Here is a 22,105-nt window from a genome sequence, read left to right on the forward strand (position 1 = left end):
AGTGTCATCGCAATTGCATGTTTTAAAACTTTTATGATGTTGTAAAACGTGCACTCAATATTAGTAAGTAAGTAAGTAAATTTATTTATATAGTGCCTTTCACAGACATAAGGCCATGTACACACGTTGTCGGGTATTTGTAAAACCGAATATCTTACCCTTTCAGTTTGGGGAAAAAACTTCATCCACACTACGTCATTTAAAAAAAATCCATCCACATCGAACCATATAAATGTGTTGTAATTAGTCTGCCAAATCTTTGGGTGGCGGTACTGATTAAAATTCTATCCAATCAGGAGACTTATTCTCTTGTCGTCACTTCCACAAAAACTAAAAACATGGCGCCAACCTCGTTCGTATGGACCGATAAGGAGTCGGAATTACTTCTAACCGTAGTTTTAGAATACAAAGTTAACAAATATATGCACACAAAAAGCGCCTGGACAATGGACAATACCAACACTTTGAGAGCAGTTTAATACTGCCATGAGCACTCCTGGCCAGTACATGGCAGTAGCGGCCTTGAAAAAATGTCAAACAAAATTCCAGATAATCTGTGTCTGCTACATTTAAGATGCGTGGAATTTAACAAACGCAAATACACTAACGTCTATAAACCCAAATAATATATTCACGAGAGTTTTAGGCACTAGAGTTTAATGCTGTTATCTGTGGACCCTGAACAGAGTGTCTGAAATGCATTTGTCCTGTCGTGAACGTTTGAGATTACCTTATGCTACCCATAATGCACTGCTGCCTGGCACAGCATGTGCTCACAAAACCTTAAAAATTAGCACATTACTTTAAAACGAAAACATATATCTGATATTTTCACTTTATAAACTTCAGACATGACAATAATTTTAAATAACTTGTCTAAAATGAGTGGTTAAAATTTGAACCATAAGTTAAACATGTATGCCTCTGGATGACTTGGTGACATTGTGATTACATTGGTATGGTGTTAAAAGAAATGACTTTTTTTTGGTCACCAGTTCTCCTTGGCTTACAGATGATAGAGGGGTTTCTGATTGCACAGGGTAGAACAACATGCCTCTTAGGAAACTTTTAACAGTTAGATCTCAACAGCTTTAACAGTTTTGAAAATATTTTTCAGTGTTCAGCTTAGTTTAATACGTTATCGGTCTAAAAGTTATCGGACGGTAATTCATCGGAAGATAATTAGTCCAATGATGGTTTTTAAATTTATCTAAAAAGATAATCCGATAATGAAAACATTATCTTCAATAATTATCTGTTATCGGATTATCGGAAGTGTGCCCACCACTGGGAACCCCCCAGCAGTCTAAGTCTATAGCAGCATAACTAAGGGATGGTTCAGGGTCACCTGATCCAGCCCTAACTATACGCTTTAGCAAAAAGGAAAGTTTTAAGCCTAATCTTAAAAGTAGAGAGGGTGTCTGTCTCCCTGATCCGAAATGGGAGCTGGTTCCACAGGAGAGGAGCCTGAAAACTGAAGACTCTGCCTCCCATTCTACTCTTAAAAACCCATAGGAACTACAAGTAAGCCTGCAGTCTGAGAGCGAAGCGCTCTATTTGGGTGATATGGTACTATGAGGTCCCTAAGATAAGATGGGACCTGATTATTCAAAACCTTATAAGTAAGAAGAAGAATTTTAAATTCTATTCTAGCATTAACAGGAAGCCAATGAAGGGAGGCCAACACGGGTGAGATATGCTCTCTCTTGCTAGTCCCCGTCAGTACTCTAGCTGCAGCATTCTGAACCAACTGAAGGCTTTTTAGTGAACTTTTAGGACAACCTGATAATAATGAATTACAATAGTCCAGCCTAGAGGAAATAAATGCATGAATTAGTTTTTCAGCATCACTCTGAGACAAGACCTTTCTGATTTTAGAGATATTGCGTAAATGCAAAAAGGCAGTCCTACATATTTGTTTAATATGCGCTTTGAATGACATATCCTGATCAAAAATAACTCCAAGATTTCTCACAGTATTACTAGAGATCAGGGAAATGCCATCCAGAGTAACGATCTGGTTAGACACCATGCTTCTAAGATTTGTGGGGCCAAGTACAATAACTTCAGTTTTATCTGAGTTTAAAAGCAGGAAATTAGAGGTCATCCATGTCTTTATGTCTGTAAGACAATCCTGCAGTTTAGCTAATTGGTGTGTGTCCTCTGGCTTCATGGATAGATAAAGCTGGGTATCATCTGCGTAACAATGAAAATTTAAGCAATACCGTCTAATAATACTGCCCAAGGGAAGCATGTATAAAGTGAATAAAATTGGTCCTAGCACAGAACCTTGTGGAACTCCATAATTAACTTTAGTCTGTGAAGAAGATTCCCCATTTACATGAACAAACTGTAATCTATTAGACAAATATGATTCAACCACCGCAGCGCAATGCCTTTAATACCTATGACATGCTCTAATCTCTGTAATAAAATTTTATGGTCAACAGTATCAAAAGCAGCACTGAGGTCCAACAGAACAAGCACAGAGATAAGTCCACTGTCCGAAGCCATAAGAAGATCATTTGTAACCTTCACTAATGCTGTTTCTGTACTATGATGAATTCTAAAACCTGACTGAAACTCTTCAAATAGACCATTCCTCTGCAGGTGATCAGTTAGCTGTTTTACAACTACCCTCTCAAGAATCTTTGAGAGAAAAGGAAGGTTGGAGATTGGCCTATAATTAGCTAAGATAGCTGGGTCAAGTGATGGCTTTTTAAGTAATGGTTTAATTACTGCCATTGTTAGCAAAGAAAGTCATGAAGTCATTACTAGTTAAAGTTAATGGAATACTCAGCTCAATAGAGCTCTGACTCTTTGTCAGCCTGGCTACAGTGCTGAAAAGAAACCTGGGGTTGTTCTTATTTTCTTCAATTAGTGATGAGTAGAAAGATGTCCTAGCTTCACGAAGGGCTTTCTTATAGAGCAACAAACTCTTTTTCCAGGCTAAGTGAAGATCTTCTAAATTAGTGAGACGCCATTTCCTCTCCAACTTACGGGTTATCTGCTTTAAGCTACGAGTTTGTGAGTTATACCACGGAGTCAGACACTTCTGATTTAAAGCTCTCTTTTTCAGAGGAGCTACAGCATCCAAAGTTGTCTTCAATGAGGATGTAAAACTATTGACAAGATACTCTAACTCCCTTACAGAGTTTAGGTAGCTACTCTGCTCTGTGTTGGTATATGACATTAGAGAACATAAAGAAGGAATCATATCCTTAAATATAATATTGTGTGTTATTATTAATGTGAACTGCGTATCAAATGCAAATCTGATCTCCTCTTGCTGTTATTTGTTTTTTAGATACATTTGCCAGTAAGGTAGCTGCTATGCAGGATCAGTACGCAGATGCCTCCATTGGTAACGTCACTGGCTCCAACGCGGTCAATGTTTTCCTGGGTATCGGGGTGAGTCCCAGCTCAAAATATTGTAATCAGCACTATTACATAGCTATATGCTACATATGTATGTAACCTGTCAATTGTTACTGTAATTGTGTCCTATATATATATATATATATATATATATATATATATATATATATACACTCAACAAAAATATAAACGCAACACTTTTGGTTTTGCTCCCATTTTGTATGAGATGAACTCAAAGATCCAAAACTTTTTCCACATACACAATATCACCATTTCCCTCAAATATTGTTCACAAACCAGTCTAAATCTGTGATACTGGGCACTTCTCCTTTGCTGAGATAATCCATCCCACCTCACAGGTGTGCCATATCAAGATGCTGATTAGACACCATGATTAGTGCACAGGTGTGCCTTAGACTGCCCACAATAAAAGGCCACTCTGAAAGGTGCAGTTCTGTTTTATTGGGGGGGATACCAGTCAGTATCTGGTGTGATGCAGTGCAACACATCTCCTTCGCATAGAGTTGATCAGGTTGTCAATTGTGGCCTGTGGAATGTTGGTCCACTCCTCTTCAATGGCTGTGCGAAGTTGCTGGATATTGGCAGGAACTGGTACACGCTGTCATATACGCCGGTCCAGAGCATCCCAAACATGCTCAATGGGTGACATGTCCGGTGAGTATGCCGGCCATGCAAGAACTGGGACATTCCAAGAATTGTGTACAGATCCTTGCAACATGGGGCCGTGCATTATGCTGCTGCAACATGAGGTGATGTTCTTGGATGTATGGCACAACAATGGGCCTCAGGATCTCGTCATGGTATCTCTGTGCATTCAAAATGCCATCAATAAAATGCACCTGTGTTCTTCGTCCATAACAGACGCCTGCCCATACCATAACCCCACTGCCACCATGGGCCACTCGATCCACAACATTGACATCAGAAAACCGCTCACCCACACAACGCCACACACGCTGTCTGCCATCTGCCCTGGACAGTGTGAACCAGGATTCATCCGTGAAGAGAACACCTCTCCAACGTGCCAAACGCCAGCGAATGTGAGCATTTGCCCACTCAAGTCGGTTACGATGACGAACTGGAGTCAGGTCGAGACCCCGATGAGGACGACGAGCATGCAGATGAGCTTTCCTGAGATGGTTTCTGACAGTTTGTGCAGAAATTCTTTGGTTATGCAAACAGATTGTTTCAGCAGCTGTCTGAGTGGCTGGTCTCAGATGAACTTGGAGGTGAACATGCTGGATGTGGAGGTCCTGGGCTGGTGTGGTTACACGTGGTCTGCGGTTGTGAGGCTGGTTGGATGTACTGCCAAATTCTCTGAAACGCCTTTGGAGACGGCTTATGGTAGAGAAATGAACATTCAATACACGAGCAACAGCTCTGGTTGACATTCCTGCTGTCAGCATGCCAATTGCACGCTCCCTCAAATCTTGCGACATCTGTGGCATTGTGCTGTGTGATAAAACTGCACCTTTCAGAGTGGCCTTTTATTGTGGGCAGTCTAAGGCACACCTGTGCACTAATCATGGTGTCTAATCAGCATCTTGATATGGCACACCTGTGAGGTGGGATGGATTATCTCAGCAAAGGAGAAGTGCTCACTATCACAGATTTAGACTGGTTTGTGAACAATATTTGAGGAAAATGGTGATATTGTGTATGTGGAAAAAGTTTTAGATCTTTGAGTTCATCTCATACAAAATGGGAGCAAAACCAAAAGTGTTGCGTTTATATTTTTGTTGAGTGTAGTTATCTGTAACTTCCGATACATATTTTGGTGGTTTATCAGTTTATCTTTATTAAAGATAACTTTTAAGTTATCTGATTATCTGTTATTGAAGTTAATTTTTTGGTTATCTGTGCCTACCACTATATATATATATATATATAGGTAAATGGACTACATTTGTATCATGCTTTTCCATCTCAAGCAGATGCTCAAAAGTTGGTTTTTTTTAGATTCACTTGACTTAAGTGATGAAATTAAATGTGAATGGAAGATGTGTTTTATTTAATCTTGATGTAAAATAAGGCCACTGGTTAGGGTTTGCATTTTGTAATCATTTATGCTTGTTAGATAGGTGACAATAATAATGCAACTATTTCCTTGTGGGTATAGTGGAGGTGCCGTTTTATAGGTAATGTTATTTTCTGAGAGGTTAAATAAAATATATACCATTAGATTTAGTCTATGTAGAGCTAATTATGGTGCTGCCTGCTATACTTTCTAAAACTACAACTAATAAATCAAATAAATGCCCAGATTTAATGATTTTTGTTTTGGTAAACAGACATGTGGAATGTGTTTAGTAATACAGAACCAAAAAAGTATGTGAATAAGATACTAAGCCTGTAATTTGGGGTGACTTTACCGGGAAACATTTGTGTTGAGCCAAAATGAAATGTGGGAAATAAATGAGCAGCTTTAATCTTTGTTGTTTCACAGAGTTACTTCTAGGACGATTGTCTTTCACTACTCTCGCATAGAAGATGTGTGCGTAGCATGTTAGTGGCAACTACTGGCATGCTATCCTTGCTGCGCACATGCCACTATTCGCCAGCAATATTGGTGACTCCTGGCGTGTGGCCACTGTTCGTGCCCACCATATGACCACTGCATATGTGTGACGTCCAGTGGTGTTTAAAGTAGCATGTACTCGCCTGCTTCCTGGCTAGTGTTTTCTTGATTTGGCTCAGTTTTCTTCCATTTTATTGAGGATCTGGAGTTTCTCAACAACCTGGTGCTTTCCAGCCTGTCACACAAACAGCGTGAGTGTGAGAAGTTCGTGATGTGTAAGGGGTGACCGCGAGATGAGTGACTGGAGTTTTGAACATGATCAAAACAATCAGCACACTCTGGCAAGTGCCAGCCACCGTGTGGTGTTGTGTGATGTGTTTGTGGTGAGTAGTGATGTGTTTGTGGAAGATAGTGGCGAGTTGGGTGGCGAATGTTACACCCGTCTCTAAATGGCATGCACACATCTTCTGTGTCAGAGGGGCATTTTGTCATAACACCTGTATATTGTATTTTTTATTGCTGTGAGTCCCCATTACTTGTAGTGTTACTCATTTTGGATTGATGATGCCTCTTAGGTGGCGTGGTCCATCGCTGCCATCTACCACCACAGCCGGGGAGAAGTGTTCCGGGTGCAGCCGGGCACGCTGGCCTTCTCTGTCACGCTCTTCACCATCTTTGCCTTTATTTCCGTCTCCACGCTGATGTACCGACGGCGGCCAGAGATTGGCGGGGAGCTAGGTGGGCCGCGGACTGCGAAAGCCCTGACCACTATGCTGTTTTTCAGCCTGTGGCTCCTCTACATCGTGTTCTCCTCCCTGGAGGCCTACTGCCACATCAAGGGCTTCTAAAAGGGACGAAGACGACAACGAGATGAGCAGGACAGAAGGAGAACAGGGATGATGAAAACAAGGGGAGTCTGATGAAGTTACAGCTGTCTCATTGATCTATCACTCCCTCCCTTATGCTACAAATTGAATGATTTATGAATGGACAGATGTATAGATAAAGGAATTGAAGATGTATTGAAGCTTCTAAAAAGAGAATGCAAAGAAGCATGAATGAAGGGAAAGACTACTACGAGGAGGAGAACATTAGGCGCAAAACAAGCAGCTCAGAAGATGCAGAAGCGAAAGGAGAAGTGTCAGGATAGTTTTTGTTGTTGTTGTTGTGATTTATAAATCCTAACCATCAAATAAGTCATTTTCAGGTACATGAAAAACTTGGTCACAACTTCTGCAAACGTAACCAATCAAAATCACAGCGTGTCCCATGTTCAGCCATAAAGACTGATTTTTGACACAAGAGAGAGCGCCACCTAGAGGTCCAGACTAACACACATTCACAGCCATTCATTTTAGAGGTGTGGCTTCAACAACTGCAACGCCATTGAGCTTTGGTCTGCTATAGTAACTGAGCAAAGGCGAGCACCAGCGACAGAAGAAGAAAAACTGTTACTTTGTACATGCATGAGCAAATGATACTGAAAACAGCCAGAAACCAGGCTGTTTAATGACTAACTGTGGGTGTGCTGGTGTGTGACTGTGCGTTCATGTGCTTCTGCATTGCTGGAAGATGGTAAAGTACTGTGAAAAACGCCTCTTGTTTTGCTGCCGCGGTGTGCCATGGAATCTTGCGTTCGTTTTCGAGGTCATTTCGATGCTCGTTTTCCCGGCCTGTAGAAATGCTGAGCAACCTCTTGCTGGAGGACGCGTTCAACAAAGCAAACCGGTTTTAACACCATCGGGGATATGTTAATACAAAGAACTGAGGATACTTCACAGCTCGGGTATTTTCCTCTGAATGTCTTGCTTGCTAGGCCTTTGCCGTTGAACGGATCCTCTTTCTATTGTTTGCTGTATACTGTAGATGTAAATGATTTAAGGTCTAATTTGAATCCAGGAGTTAGTATGCTTTTACCTTTAAAAAGGCCACGTCCGAGAGGACAAAAGGCCGCTCTACCGTTTAAAACTGTTAGAGAAACTATTATCATATCGAGGTTAAACTTATATTTATTCTTAAAAGCGTGGAAATCTGCTAGTTTTCCACCAATGAGAATGGAAACCAAGGTGCGTCAGTCATAACATTTGCAATAGACTTTGAAACATAGGTACCGCCCTCTGTGAACTCTCATAGGCTGTCTTCTTAAATCCACCTATCATTGCTCATTTCAGACTCACGCCGCCTTTCATTTAACAGCTTCTTCCCAAATTCCTGCGTTCAATGGATCTCCCCCAGATGCTCAGTGGACCAATCAAAATTCCTCAAGGGCTTTGTAAGAAACTACTAATCTCTAACCTGGACCCTTGAATTAACATTCTTCACTTTGATTGATCTTTCGGGATCAATTTGTAAGGGATTGTTTGAATACTGGTTTAGGTTTTCGTTCATTGTGGATTTAAAAGACAAAGTAGAACAGCATTTACATCAGAGATGTATCCACATCAAACATCCACACTTGTATTGATTGTCCGAAGTTCAAAGTAACAAAGTAAGGCAAGGTTTCAACCTTCTACATAAAACTATTACAGTTGTTGTTTTTTATTGATCAAACACCTATAATTTGCAGTCAGCCTTGTGCAAAATTAAGTCTTTCATATTATGTTCTAAATCTTTCCTGGATTAAATCCAGTCATTAACATGTTTCTCAATTATACTAATCATCAGTTATGGATCAGCAACCACTTTTTAAACTCCACAGACAAACACATTTGTCTAAAAGCTGTTTATAGAGGTCAACGGAAACAAAGTAATTGGAAAAAAAGGTAACGGACAAAAAGTAACAGATTTGGCTAGGAAAAAAGCAACAGGAAAGAAACTAACATTGGGATTTATTTACCATATAAAATAATTTTTCACGTAATTATTTACGTGTTAGGGGTTAGTTTTAGGGTTTCTTAAGTTATTCCCTCATACATGTCATTTCCTAATCAGTGAAACAACCATCATAATGTTTTACACTATGTAACAAACTCAGTGCATCAATATACTCCATTGGCACGATACAGTGACACTTTCTCCTGTTACTTTTTGTCCGTTACTTTTTCATGTTACTTTCTTTCCTACAATTCCGTACAGAAGCGCTTTGACTAAGTCAAAGGAAAATTAAAAGTTTCAGTTTTAGTTTTAAGGAAGTTAAAAATAAGTTTCCAAATAAGTTGTGTATACTGAGTGACTACCACAGTAGATTTTGGCAATTGACTGACTTGCCATTTGACCTTGAAGCTTGTCAGGTGGGACCTTGAACGGATCAGAGTCAAGTGAAGTAATTTCCTTTTCTAAAATGAACTAGCAATTTTCAAAGTAGTAGGTATGTACTACTGTTCCCCATTTTAAACCCCTTGTCAAGCGTTTTAATTGTTAAATGTAAAATACTGTATGAACATCAGCTTTGAGGATCATGAACCATATCGACAATAGAAGACTCAGAACAGGTGGTTAAATCAAGTACGTGAACAATATATGGAGTAGTTAATGTAGATGCTTATGGAAGGGTTAATCCACTAACTAATCAAGAATATCATAAAATGACAAGAAATGTATCTTTAAAATATTAGAACACATCGAGAGTTTAGGCAGATCTGCCCAGGAATATAAATATCTTCAAAAAACTGAAGTGTTGTACAGGTTTACACTTTTTTCTGTTTATGGTAAATCTTCTGTTTATCTGTTTATGGTAGATCTCAGCTAATGGGGTGATTCCACAGAGTGCCCTTCCTTCTCCTTTAATCCTGAATAGCAATTTAGGGCAGGTTCTGAATCATTATACTTCTTGATCCATCTTCGTCAATTTTGCACAAACTCTTTATACATAGTAGTTATGGGCATCATCGGCACCAGATTTGAAATCAGGATCCAATTTTTAAACTTCTCAAAATTTCATCTTGATTCTCAAAATCATTGATAGTATGTGGTAGCTTCTGGTATTCACAGTCTTAACGGCTTCAGTCATGTTCAAACCTCTTTAAATGGGGTATTTGTAGTGACTACGACTTGAAACTTGTTAGACTGTGCTCCATTGGGGTAAAAATTTGAAGGTGAAGCAGTATTTGTTGCAGTTTTTGATCATGTCTGGCTGCAGGTGCAGTTCGTTTCTTTCAGGCCTGCACTTTATAAGCCAGCCATTTGCCAGGTCTGCACTTCATAAACCAGCCTGTTGGCAGGCAAGCCGGATTAAGCCGTTTAATCCCGTTTTTGCACTTTTCTGGATTGTGGACAATCATAGTAGTGCCTCTTGTGGAATAACCCTGTAACACCAGATTCATGCTTCAGTATTGGCTTTTAAAAAAAAAAGCAATTTGTAAAGTGGCACTAATTTGTAAACATCTGACCATATTTTCCTGCTGATCTTGTTTTTTGTTTGTTTGTTGGTTTGTTTTTGAGTAGTACTTGATATATCGTCGACAGTGTGCTAACAATCTGACAACTGTCAAAAGTCTAAACGCTACTGCTTGAGCAGGACTCGGAATTTTATTTTTGGGATTTGCCATAAATGATGTCATTCATTTAAAGACCCAGACCAGACAGCCGCCCTGTGACTTTTTGCAAATCAGAGCGTCATATTGCAGTGACAGGCTACTTAGTACTATTTGGACAAACTTACACCACTAATAATTAACATATAATCACAATTCATGGGGTTCTTTGTTTTCCAAAATGGAAAAACCAGTCAACTGAAGTATAAATGAGAGTTTGAGTTGTTTTTCTTATAATCTGCACAATACAGTTATCCAGATGACGTTCCCATGTGATGGCCTTGGAGTGGCGGTTTACCCCTGTTTTGCCAAAGGGAAATCTTTGTATCACAAACATACTATTTGCAGTCCAGCCAATAGAGGTTTTTATAACCGACTGATTTTTTTTTAATAAGACGCCAGATATGATTCATTGATTTCACTGACACGCTGTAAAGAGACATGTTTTAAATCTAACCAAAAATTTCTTATTGAACTTCTGTGTATTTGTCTTCACTGGCGTGGAGATGAAGGTTTATACACTGTAAAAGGAAACTGTTTGCATCACCTTTTGTGTAAGTTTAGCAGGATACATTGGATTTATTTAAAAGGCACCTGCTGCCTAATTTGAGTGAATTTGTGCAGGAATTAAATGCTTGCAGAAATGTTGTTTGTATCAAATTAGTTTACTACACAATTTTCCAAAAGTGAACATTTTTAATTTATGGGAAGTTGTTTTTTTTTTTTTTTGCTCGACCACTTCTCCATGTGTATCTACCTTGACTTAAAATGGTCTAAGCCAATAGCAAACAACTGTTCTAAGTCCTACAGGGTTTGGACCAAAGTAGGAACCTAGTGAGTTTGTAAAATAATTGCTGTGGCTTTGCCTGGTTTATCTGCCATGACTGTAAGTAACCAACCAAGTTCTTTTTGTTCTAAAGTAAACTGACCAGGCAAATAGATGGAGCAATGCTTGAATTTTGCTTCCTACCCTAGTTAGGACTACAGACTGAAAAAGAAAGTGGATGCACTACCCCCAAACATCCCAACTGTGAAAAAGCTGCTGCTGTCTTCAGGTATTTGCATGATTTGAAAACAGATCTTTCCATATTTGTTTGAGGATGCTACAAATGTCTTACGACTGTAACAGTTAGCAGAAAGCTCATAATATGCAATTTAGTAAGCATACTTAAAAAAAATGTATCCAGTAAAATAGCAAAGACTTTTCTTTGGTAGTAATGTTCATTAAAGGTCATGGGATCAATTCCCACCTGTGGCCTTTCTGTTTGCATGTTCTCCCCGTGTTTGTGTGGGTTTCCTCCGGGTGCTCCGGCTTCCTCCCACATCTAAAGACATGCAGGTTAGGTGGATTGGACACTTTAAATTGTCCATAGGCGTGCATGCGGGTGTGAATGTGTTTGTCTGTCTGTATGTGGCCTTGCGACAGACTGGTGTCCTGTCCCTGTGACTGCTGGGATAGGCTCCAGCCCCCCGCAACCCTTCACTGGAGTAAGCGGTTGAAGATGAGTGACTGAGTGAGTGAGGAATGCTTATTAAAGAAAAAATGTAATTAAATACATAAATGCAAACATTTAATTTCTTATCAATTTTGTAACTTACCCAAGATGAAGTCATTAAGATCCAACAATAATTTAGGTAAGGTCGCGTGTTTGGAATAGATTTATCGACTGAACAATTTCAATTTTTATCTTGGCCCATGTTGTATTGACATGCAAGGGGGAGCCTGATTAATGTGTTATACTTGAACAAACCACTAGGGGGTGATAGAGATATTTTGGCTTCACTTTTAAAGAGTTAGTCACTTTTGACTCAAAGACTTGTGAGTCAATTATTTGCCAAGTCATTGCTGTAAATATGACAATAAGCAAAGACAGAAGGAATAGATGATCTGTAGAACACATGACTTTCTGTTTGTTTGTTTGTATTTCCATTTTTTGGTGGGGTTTGAAAAACAGGGCAGGTTTAACATAAAGGAAAGACATTGCACTGGTTCTTATTGCTTACGTGAAACAACTCTGACGTTTCGTTGTTCAAGTTGCTTCTGGTGTAAACAAGAGATTTTGTTTTTGACTCTAATGTAAACAATAATAATGTTGTACCTAATGTAAAAAAAAAAGTTGAAACAGTTGTGAAACATTAACGATGTTGCTTCTAATGTGACGGTTGAGGAAGCGTTCTTGTTGCCTCGTTCTCTTGGCTGTCTTTTGGACAGACTGAAAAACGAATTAAACACCAAACAGACAGAAATACGAGGGGGGGGGGAAAAAAACAAATCGCCAAGCTCCTCTGCTGGTACAAGATCAGCAACCCCAAGGAGAGACGTTGCTATGGCGATGAATTGATGTGATGTCCTATTGGAACAAACGTTTTAAGTTTTGCCCTCAAAGTAACAATAACCAAGAAGAGAAGGAAAAGAGGAAAATTAAAGGAGAAAAAAAAACATGAAGTTACAGCCATATGTTGAATTCTGGGCCAGTGAGATTGAAGTGGACTTCTCCTGCCCAGCATGTGTATTGTTCTGGTGTCTTTATTACCCCCACCCCCCCCCCCCACCCCGCCTTGGTGCCCCCCCCCCTTGCTGTCCCCCACCTGCCACTCAAACCCGTTTGTCTCACATTCTTTCTCTTTGCTGCCAACGTAACTGTAATAGATAGTGGCCCTTTCGTTCTGTCTTTCCTTCCCTCCTTTCCTACCTCCCTATGCCACGTCTTTCCACATTTTTGAATGTCAATGTGCTACTTGTTGACACTGTGCATGAATGATAACGCGTCTGTATATAGATATAGAGAATTGTAACCCACCCTCCTCCTGCTGTTGACATGCAAATGGTTTGAATGTTGTACAGATGCAGGTTTTCTGTCCATCTTCTTTCTTTTTTTTTTTTAATGTAAGAAGAACTTAAAAGCATCAGATCTTAATTTAAACAGAAGCGTCATCTTTTGTCTCAAGGTAACTTGCACATTATTGATGAAGAAAGATGTTGGTTTATTTTTATTTTATTTTTAAAAAGGCAATATCTGCTGTTATTGAATGAGGGATGAGTTCTTAAGGCATTGCATGGGTTATTTGTACAAAAAAAAGACTGCTTGCTACTTCTAATACCGTGGCTGTATTCTCTGACAGAGGGCGAGGAATACTATATGTACATCTAAAGGTTATTTTGTCATTAAAGAAATATTGTGTATATACTGTACAGTGTTATAAGTGAGGTGGACTGTAGAGAATTAATTCTACATATTTATTTAAAGGAAACTCACTACACTCAAGAATGACATATATTGCCTTTTTGGAGAAGTTTCCCTCAGTCTTATTTCTGTCTTTGTTGCTTCTCCATCCCTTTTGTAGTTTGTCAACATCTGGCAAAAGATTTTCTGGTACTTAAATGGGAACATTGGACATTTTTAACCTGAGCCCAATTTTAGATGTTTTCTGGGGTTCAACTTTTCACACGGGACAAAAACAATGATAAATGGTTGATATTGAGATAGAATGCTGACACCATCTTGGTTAATACAACCTAATAATGTAAATTATAAAGCTCAAAGTGATCCACTTTTTGCCACTGAACTGATAAAAATGTCATTTGATGTCTCTGGCAGTGCAGAGAGGATCTGAAAAGAGGTGAACATGTAAAATAAAATGTTAAACATAATATTAACAGCACTAAAAGCATTTGTCTTCTGCTCGTTCCTTTTGTGGTCAGTGATTGCTAATTTTCCATAGGAAATGGACTGTTCTGAAAATGAATAATTTAGGTTGTTATTTATATAAATTGTTGTTTTGTATGACATAGTAAACTAACCAACTGATATGGGTCAAAACTAATTACAGAGGGAGTGCCTTATATTAATCTTCTTCTCATTCGGTGTGGCCGTTCTCCACGCAGGTCCATACAAAACTAATAGTCAGTGAGGGAGCTCATCCTCTTCTGATGAATGACTAATGACTTTGCACAACAATAAGTACATAAAAGTTGACTGTCAATGGGGGAGCTCGTCCTCATCTTTGGTGACACCTCAAAATGATAAGTCCTTGAAAGTCAACTGTCAACTGGGCTCATCCTCTTCTTTCACGACTCCGCAAAACAATATGTCCATAAAAGTCGATTGTCAGTGAGAGGGCTCATCATCTTCTTTAATGACTTTGCACAACTATAAGTACATAAAAGTTGACTGTCAATGGGGGAGCTCGTCCTCATCTTTGGTGACACCTCAAAATGATAAGTCCTTGAAAGTCAACTGTCAACTGGGCTCATCCTCTTCTTTCACGACTCTGCAAAACAATATGTCCATAAAAGTCGATTGCCATTGAGGGGGCTCATCATCTTCTTTGGCGATGCCACGCAACAATGAGGACATAAAAGTCCATTGTCAATGAGGGGGCTCATCCTCTTCTTTGGCGATGCCACTCAACAATAAGTGCATAAATGTCGATTGTTAATGAGGGGTCTCATCCTCTTCTTTTGTAACGCTGCTCTCCACTAAGTCCATACATGTCGATGTCAGAGGGGGGCCCTTTCTGTTGTAAGCCAACCAAAGATTTGTGCAGAGCAGCATCACTGAAGAAGAAAACTAAAGTAATTCACTGTCCGTTTTATCAGTCTTTTTTTTTAAAGTTTCTTTAGCTTTACTGGGGTAAACATGCACATAATTACCTCAGTAAGTATCCTCGACACTCTTCTCGACACATCTGATGGCATTTTTGCCTGTTCTGTGTTGACAAGAAGCGGTTTACTTTGAGGTTTTTAGCTTGCCCCAGAGGCTAAAATTTTATAGCTGTTTACCCCATGATGGTGTTTGCGCTGTAACTCAGCAGTGGACCAATTATCAACATGTTTGTCACAAGTACAAAGCTGCACCCAAAACATCTAAAAGTGGAGCTCAAGTTAAAAAATTCCAGAGTTGTCCTTCAATGTCTCATTTGTGAGTTGGTTCCAAATGAAATTTGCTGTTTGATTCAGAGTCAGTTGCTGAGACTTTATTGATTTTCCATCTTGTTTGAGTCTCACGTATTGGCTGCTTACGCCCGCTGATGGAAAATGTCTTAAAAGAACAACTGTCTCAATCTCCATAAATGTCAAGTTTATGTCTGGTTTTGTCCCAGTCTGAAACATTTGTCTAATTCCTTTTGTCTATTCTTTATCCTTGTTTTCTCTTTCTTCACTCCCACAGGGAGTAGTCAGGATTTCTCATTTATTAATTTGATTTTATGATCATGTGTGTGTTTTCTTTTGTTTGTTGTTTGTTTTTTAATGAACCAGTTACCATAACAATCGTAATGTAATGATTTGAACAGCGCCGTCCTCTGTGCATGCGCTCAAGCTGATTTGTTTTGGTTTTGTTTTTTTAGTTCATTTTTATTAAACGTTCATTGTTAGTTGGAAAGTTGGTGTATGTGTGTGTTGCCACTAACTGTGACTGCTCTCCATGCTACGTGGTACTTCTGATGAAATCAATAAAATCAAATTTGGGATACCCTGTTTCAGAGACGCTCCGAGTGCACTGCCTCTGTGATGTTTGTGTGCACGTGTGTGCCAGTCTGATCCCTGCTGAATCCTTTTAAAGGCTTAATTATTATACAAATTTCCATTTCAGTTTACATTTTTATTTGCTGTAAGTAGACGTCAGTGAAACGTTTTCCGTCTCGCCCGCGCAATCTGGATGACAATGGCGACTGTTGTGAATGACATCTCGTTTTCTGTCAGCCGATTTGTTCTGTCATTGTGTTGGAAATGACAGCCAAAGCTGCATCACCAATGATAAATTCATTTGTATGTCTGATGGAAAAAATAACAATGAATGTGCTGTTTACATTTGCTTCAAAGCACACGGGTTCACTCATTTTGCTCTTTCAGAGACAATTCAAAAGTGACATTATTCATTTGCATTTAAATAAAAGCACCTTTTAACCTAAATACAATAAAATGCGGTGACGAGACTTGAATCTGCTGTCTGTGTAGAACAGATTTTAATAACCTGAACAGCACTGAGTGGAGTTGTTAATCCATTTTATACTCAACGAAAATATAAAAGCAACACTTTCATTTTTGCTCCCATTTTTAATGAGGTGAAGTAAAAGATCAAAGACTTCTTTTTATGCATACTAAAGGTTTATTATTATTTACATCAAATTCTATTCCAAATTTGCTAAAAATCCAAGTTACTCAGCGTTTCAGCTTTGCCAAGATGATCTATCTCCCTGATTGGTCTGGCTTATCACAAAAGATGCTGATTCAATGTGATATCTATTTCTATTAAAGACTACATCTACATCTTAAAGCGATGACAGAGGTTTTGACTTCCTTTGTATAACGGCTGAGTGGATCCTTGTCATTTTATTGGTGCTTTGTATGTCACATGACATGGATTAATTCATCCCATTTGTGTTTCATTACATTTAGAATGCAGTTTGGTTCCATTTAGAGTGCAATTTGGTTCCATTCATTTGGTACCATTGTACTCTGCACACACACTCGTGCTTGCATGTGCCACACATGCACGCGCATGCAGTCATGCACGCGCACACAAAACAAATCCACTGCGCTGTCTGGAGGCTGTTAGCAGGAAGACAGAATGAAAAGCTGGACTAATTTCTGACATGTTTTTTTTTTTTTCGCTGCACTGAGGACGTACACAGTCTTTTTCTTGTAGTACAGGCAAGCACAAGTGCCAACCCGGTTGCACGTGTGAGTACACACATGGGTGGGAGACAACTGATGCTGCTAATTCTTGTAACGCACACACACATACAAAATCCACTCTGCTGTAAGCCATCTGGATGCATGAAGAGCTGTTCAGCTGAAAAGCTGACATGATTTTTGGCTGGACTGAGGAACTACACAAAGCCTTTTTTTTCTTTTTTTATGGAAGTCCAAAGTCAGTGTACAGTATCACTGGACTACACATTACAATTTGGACTTTACAAGCAGTGGAACACCAAAATGTAAGTCCCTTTTCTGTTGTTTATAAATTAATAAAATATTAAATGACGAGGATCTATTTTAGCCGTTATATAAAACAAATAATGAATGTTTTTACCTTATTTCAATGGACCGAATGGAACAAATCAGTGAAAGCTGGAACATAACGTACCGCCTCGCCTAGTTGAATGGTATGTTCCAGCTTTCACCTCATGAAATATTTGTACCTTTGAACTCATAAACATTCATTATTTGTATACTAATGTTGATATTTCAAACTGCAATCAAACCAGCAACTGAACCTGACCCATCCCTTACAAGATTGTGCTCAAGTGCTCACAATAAAGGTGAAACTTTGACGGACACGCTGCAGAGTACAGCATTGACCAGCATCATGAATATAGATGACATATAATAAACTTTTTCAGAATTAAATGTCAGGGTTAGTGAGCCAGTTTTGCTGTCACTGCGGAAATATCAAAACTGCAAAGCTGTGTTGTTGCATGATACCACACACGGTTAGTGAACTTGACACCACTAATGCTAATCTAATATCTATGATAAAGTCAAAGTAATGCCTGAGTCCATGCTGTTGTTTGTACCATCACCGATGCCTCCCCCTCAGCAGCGAACATAAACTTGCAGTTTATATAAACGACCGTTTTTGAGAACACACTTCATGTGTATTGATTGGGTTGCAATCTGAAACATTACCGCTAGGTTCTGGTAATGCAGCTCTAAAGACCATTTCTCTTTTTGATAAGCAGTGTGAGCACAATATTGCTAACTGCTAATCAGCTCTTCATTTTGTGAGCAGATTAGCTTTTCAGCTAACTTTGAAAACTACTAGCAGACTAATTAGCTTCAGCTAAATTTAGTCATTCTGTCTTTACCCTATTATCACATTAGCTGCAAGAAAGCAAAAGCAGGCGACGACTTGCTATTCATTTTCATTTATTTTCGCTTAACTGGCGGCATAGCAACCGGGGGCTGCTCACTCAAACAAAATCAGCCAAGATGGTGGAAATCACTCTGAAATAGCTTGTTCCTGTATAAATTTGTTGTCCTTTTTTCATATATTTTGTAAAAATTAGCAATAAACCCACTTATAAATCTAAAAATGCTGTTTATGTAACAAAATAACACCTCTGAAGGGATTTACAAGACATTTTATGAAGATGTTAGCATGCTAACGAGTGATACATGAATGTCACTGTAAAAGATGTTGGACTGAAAAAAAATCAAATGAACGTTGGTTCTGTTCAGCAATCAAGCATAAAAACCCATAGTGACAGTGTCAGGTTTTTCCATGTCTTATAATCTATCATTAAACATTGTGCACATTAATGTCACATAGGGAGTGCCCATCAAGCGACAAACGGCAACTGCTTGTCGCCTCCATGTGTATATAATGTAGGGTTAATTGTTGGGAAAGTGTAGTGACACCGACCCACAACAGGGGGCGTAAATGAACGGACAATGAAAGAGTCGAATATGAACACTTTACTGTTGTGAAACAAGCACAACCAAAACACAAATGATTACAGAATTTATGCAAACAGTCAATCTAGAAAGGTGATGTGTGGGCAGGCTCGAGGATAGAAGACGTCTGTCCTGAGAAGAACCGGAACCACACGATTTCCTCCGCCACCGAACCTGGAGAATACTGGAGCCGCCAAGTCCCGAATTCCCAGGTGGCCACAGTCTCCGGATGTCAGATCTGGTACTGCTGGCGAGGAGCAAAAACAGTAAGAGGTGGGTGCGTGCACACCCAGTAACAACAATGGTGGAAATATCACCTCCACCTCTAATACAAGAACGTGCAGAGTAATGCAGTTATCTCTCAGGGGGAAAAGGAATGCAGTCCTAGCTCCCAATCACCAGCTCCTGCTGTCCTGAGATTAAACAGATACTCCTGCAAAACACGTACAGAACAAAGACTTATGTGTAAGCACACGAACGGCTGGGAGTCGTTACCTCTACAGGTAGATGATATCTTAGCAGCGGGGTGGAGATGACATCCGGCTTTTATGGAGTAATGAAATGAAGATGGGTGATAGCTGTCACGAGTTGATGTGTGACAGCTGTCACTCCCGGCTGTGTCCGTGGCAGCAGCGCCCTCTCGTGCCTGAAGCCCGCACTTCAGGCAGGGCGCCCTCTGGTGGTGGGCCAGCAGTACCTCCTCTTCTGGCGGCCCACACAACAGGACCTCCCCCTCGCGCCCGACCAGGCTTGTCCGGGTGACGTTGGTAGAAGTTGGCCAGGAGGTCCGGGTCCAGGATGAAGCTCCTCTTCACCCAGGAGCGTTCTTCTGGTCCATACCCCTCCCAGTCCACCAAATACTGAAACCCCCGGCCCTTCCGACGGACGTCCAGGAGCCTACGAACCGTCCATGCAGGCTCCCCGTCGATGATCCGGGCAGGAGGCAGCGCCGGTCCAGGAGTGCAGAGGGTTGAGGTGTGGTATGGCTTGATGCGGGAGACATGAAAGACCGGGTGGTTCCGCAGTGAAGCCGGCAGCTGTAGCTTCACTGCGGCCGGGCTGAGCACTTTAAGGATCCTAAACGGCCCGATGTATCGTTCCTTCAACTTTGGGGAGTCCACTTGTAAGGGGATGTCCTTTGTTGAAAGTCATACCTCCTGCCCGGGCTGGTAAGCAGGGGCCGGAGAACGCCGGCAGTCTGCATGGGCCTTAGCCCTCATCCGGGCCTTCAACAAGGTAGAACAGGCGGTGCGCCACACCCGACGGCATCTTCGCAGGTGGGCCTGAACCGAGGGCACACCGACCTCTCCCTCCACCACGGGGAACAATGGGGGCTGGTACCCCAGAGACACCTCAAACGGGGAGAGGCCGGTGGCAGAGGACATCTGGCTGTTATGGGCGTACTCGATCCAGGCCAGATGGTGACTCCAGGCCAATGGGTGTGCGGATGTAACACAGCGGAGGGCCTGTTCAAGTTCTTGGTTGGCCCGCTCTGCCTGTCCATTCGTCTGAGGGTGATACCCGGACGAGAGGCTCACGTTGGCCCCCAGTTCTCTGCAGAAACTCCTCCAAACCTGTGAGGAGAACTGAGGACCACGGTCCGAGACAATGTCCGTTGGTATCCATGCAGACGCACGACGTGGTGGACCAGGAGGTCAACTGTCTCCTGGGCCGTAGGGAGCTTCGGGAGGGCCACGAAGTGGGCCGCCTTGGAGAAATGGTCCACTATCGTGAAGATGGTCGTCATGCCCTGCGACAGCGGGAGGCCCGTGACAAAGTCCAGGCCAATGTGAGACCAGGGGCGACGAGGTACCGGAAGAGGTTGCAGATGTCCTTGTGTCTTGGAGTGGTCTGCCTTGCCCCTGGCACAGGTGGTGCAGGCCTGGACATACTCCCGGACGTCGGCCTCCATAGACGCCCACCAGAAGCGCTGCCGGACAACTGCCACGGTCCTACGCACCCCTGGATGACAGGAGAGCTTGGACCCGTGACAGAAGTCCAAGACTGCAGCTCTGGCCTCTGGTGGGACGTATAAACGGTTCTTTGGTCCAGTTCCGGGGTCCGGGCTCCATGCCAGGGCCTCCCGAACGGTCTTCTCCACGTCCCAGGTGAGGGTGGCCACGACAGTGGACTCTGGAATGATGGTCTCCGGTGGATCCGACAGCTCGGTTTTGACTTCGTCTTCGTGTACCCGGGACAAGGCATCTGATCTTTGGTTCTTGGTCCCGGGGCGATAGGTGATCTGGAAGTCAAAACGCCCGAAGAACAGTGACCAGCGGGCTTGCCTGGGGTTCAGCCGCTTGGCGGTCCTGATATACTCCAGGTTCCGGTGGTCAGTGAAAACCGTGAATGGCACAGACGCTCCCTCCAACAGATGTCTCCATTCCTCAAGAGCCTCTTTCACCGCAAGGAGCTCTCGGTTGCCGACGTCATAGTTCCAATCAGCCGGGGTCAACCTGCGGGAAAAATAGGTACACGGGTGAAGAACCTTGTCGGTCTCTCCACTCTGGGATAGCACGGCTCCTATCCCTGAGTCAGAGGCGTCCACCTCAACCACAAACTGGCGGCCAGGGTCGGGCTGCACCAGAACTGGTGCAATCAAGAACTGTCGTTTCAACTCCCTGAACGCGGCTTCGCACCGATCCGACCACGTGAAGGGGACTTTTGGAGAGGTCAGGGCTGTCAGGGGGCTAACTACCTGACTATAGCCCTTAATGAACCTCCTGTAGAAATTTGCAAAGCCGAGGAACTGTTGCAGCTTCCTACAGCTTGTTGGTTGGGGCCAATCTCTCACCGCCGCAACCTTGGCCGGATCAGGAGCGACGGAGTTGGAGGAGATGATAAACCCCAGGAAGGACAAAGAGGTGCGGTGAAACTCACACTTCTCGCCCTTCACAAACAGCCGGTTCTCCAACAACCGCTGCAGGACCTGACGTACATGCTGGACATGAGTCTCAGGGTCCGGAGAAAAAATGAGTATATCGTCCAGATATACAAAGACGAATCGGTGCAGGAAGTCCCGCAAGATGTCATTAACCAAAGCTTGGAACGTCGCGGGGGCGTTAGTGAGGCCGATCGGCATGACCAGGTACTCAAAATGACCTAACGGGGTGTTAAATGCCGTCTTCCACTCGTCTCCCTTCCGGACCCGAACCAGGTGGTACGCATTCCTAAGATCCAGTTTAGTGAAGATTTGGGCTCCATGCAGGGGCGTGAACACCCTCTGGGCGCCCTCTGGTGGTGGGCCAGCAGTACCTCCTCTTCTGGCGGCCCACACAACATTAATGTTGAAAAATGTTCGTAAACCCTAAAATC

The 22,105-nt window shown here is 41.7% G+C and overlaps 1 protein-coding gene across 3 annotated transcripts in view; it reads left to right on the top strand.

Moving 5' to 3' along the window:
* slc8a1b (solute carrier family 8 member 1b) overlaps nucleotides 1–11,405 on the top strand; it is a 363,534-nt gene extending 352,129 nt beyond the window's left edge. For 2 of the 3 annotated variants that reach the window (XM_034185110.1, XM_034185111.1), the window contains 2 exons: nucleotides 3,308–3,411; nucleotides 6,493–6,765. In XM_034185110.1, the coding sequence (XP_034041001.1) occupies nucleotides 3,308–3,411; nucleotides 6,493–6,765 (377 nt within the window). Of the gene's footprint in view, nucleotides 1–3,307; nucleotides 3,412–6,492 lie in introns of all 3 variants that reach the window. The other variant, XM_034185109.1, reaches the window with a different exon arrangement.
* Nucleotides 11,406–22,105: the final 10,700 nt, after the last annotated feature.

The sequence above is a fragment of the Thalassophryne amazonica genome, chromosome 13, assembly GCF_902500255.1.
Source record: "Thalassophryne amazonica chromosome 13, fThaAma1.1, whole genome shotgun sequence".
Taxonomy (NCBI): Eukaryota; Metazoa; Chordata; class Actinopteri; order Batrachoidiformes; family Batrachoididae; genus Thalassophryne; species Thalassophryne amazonica.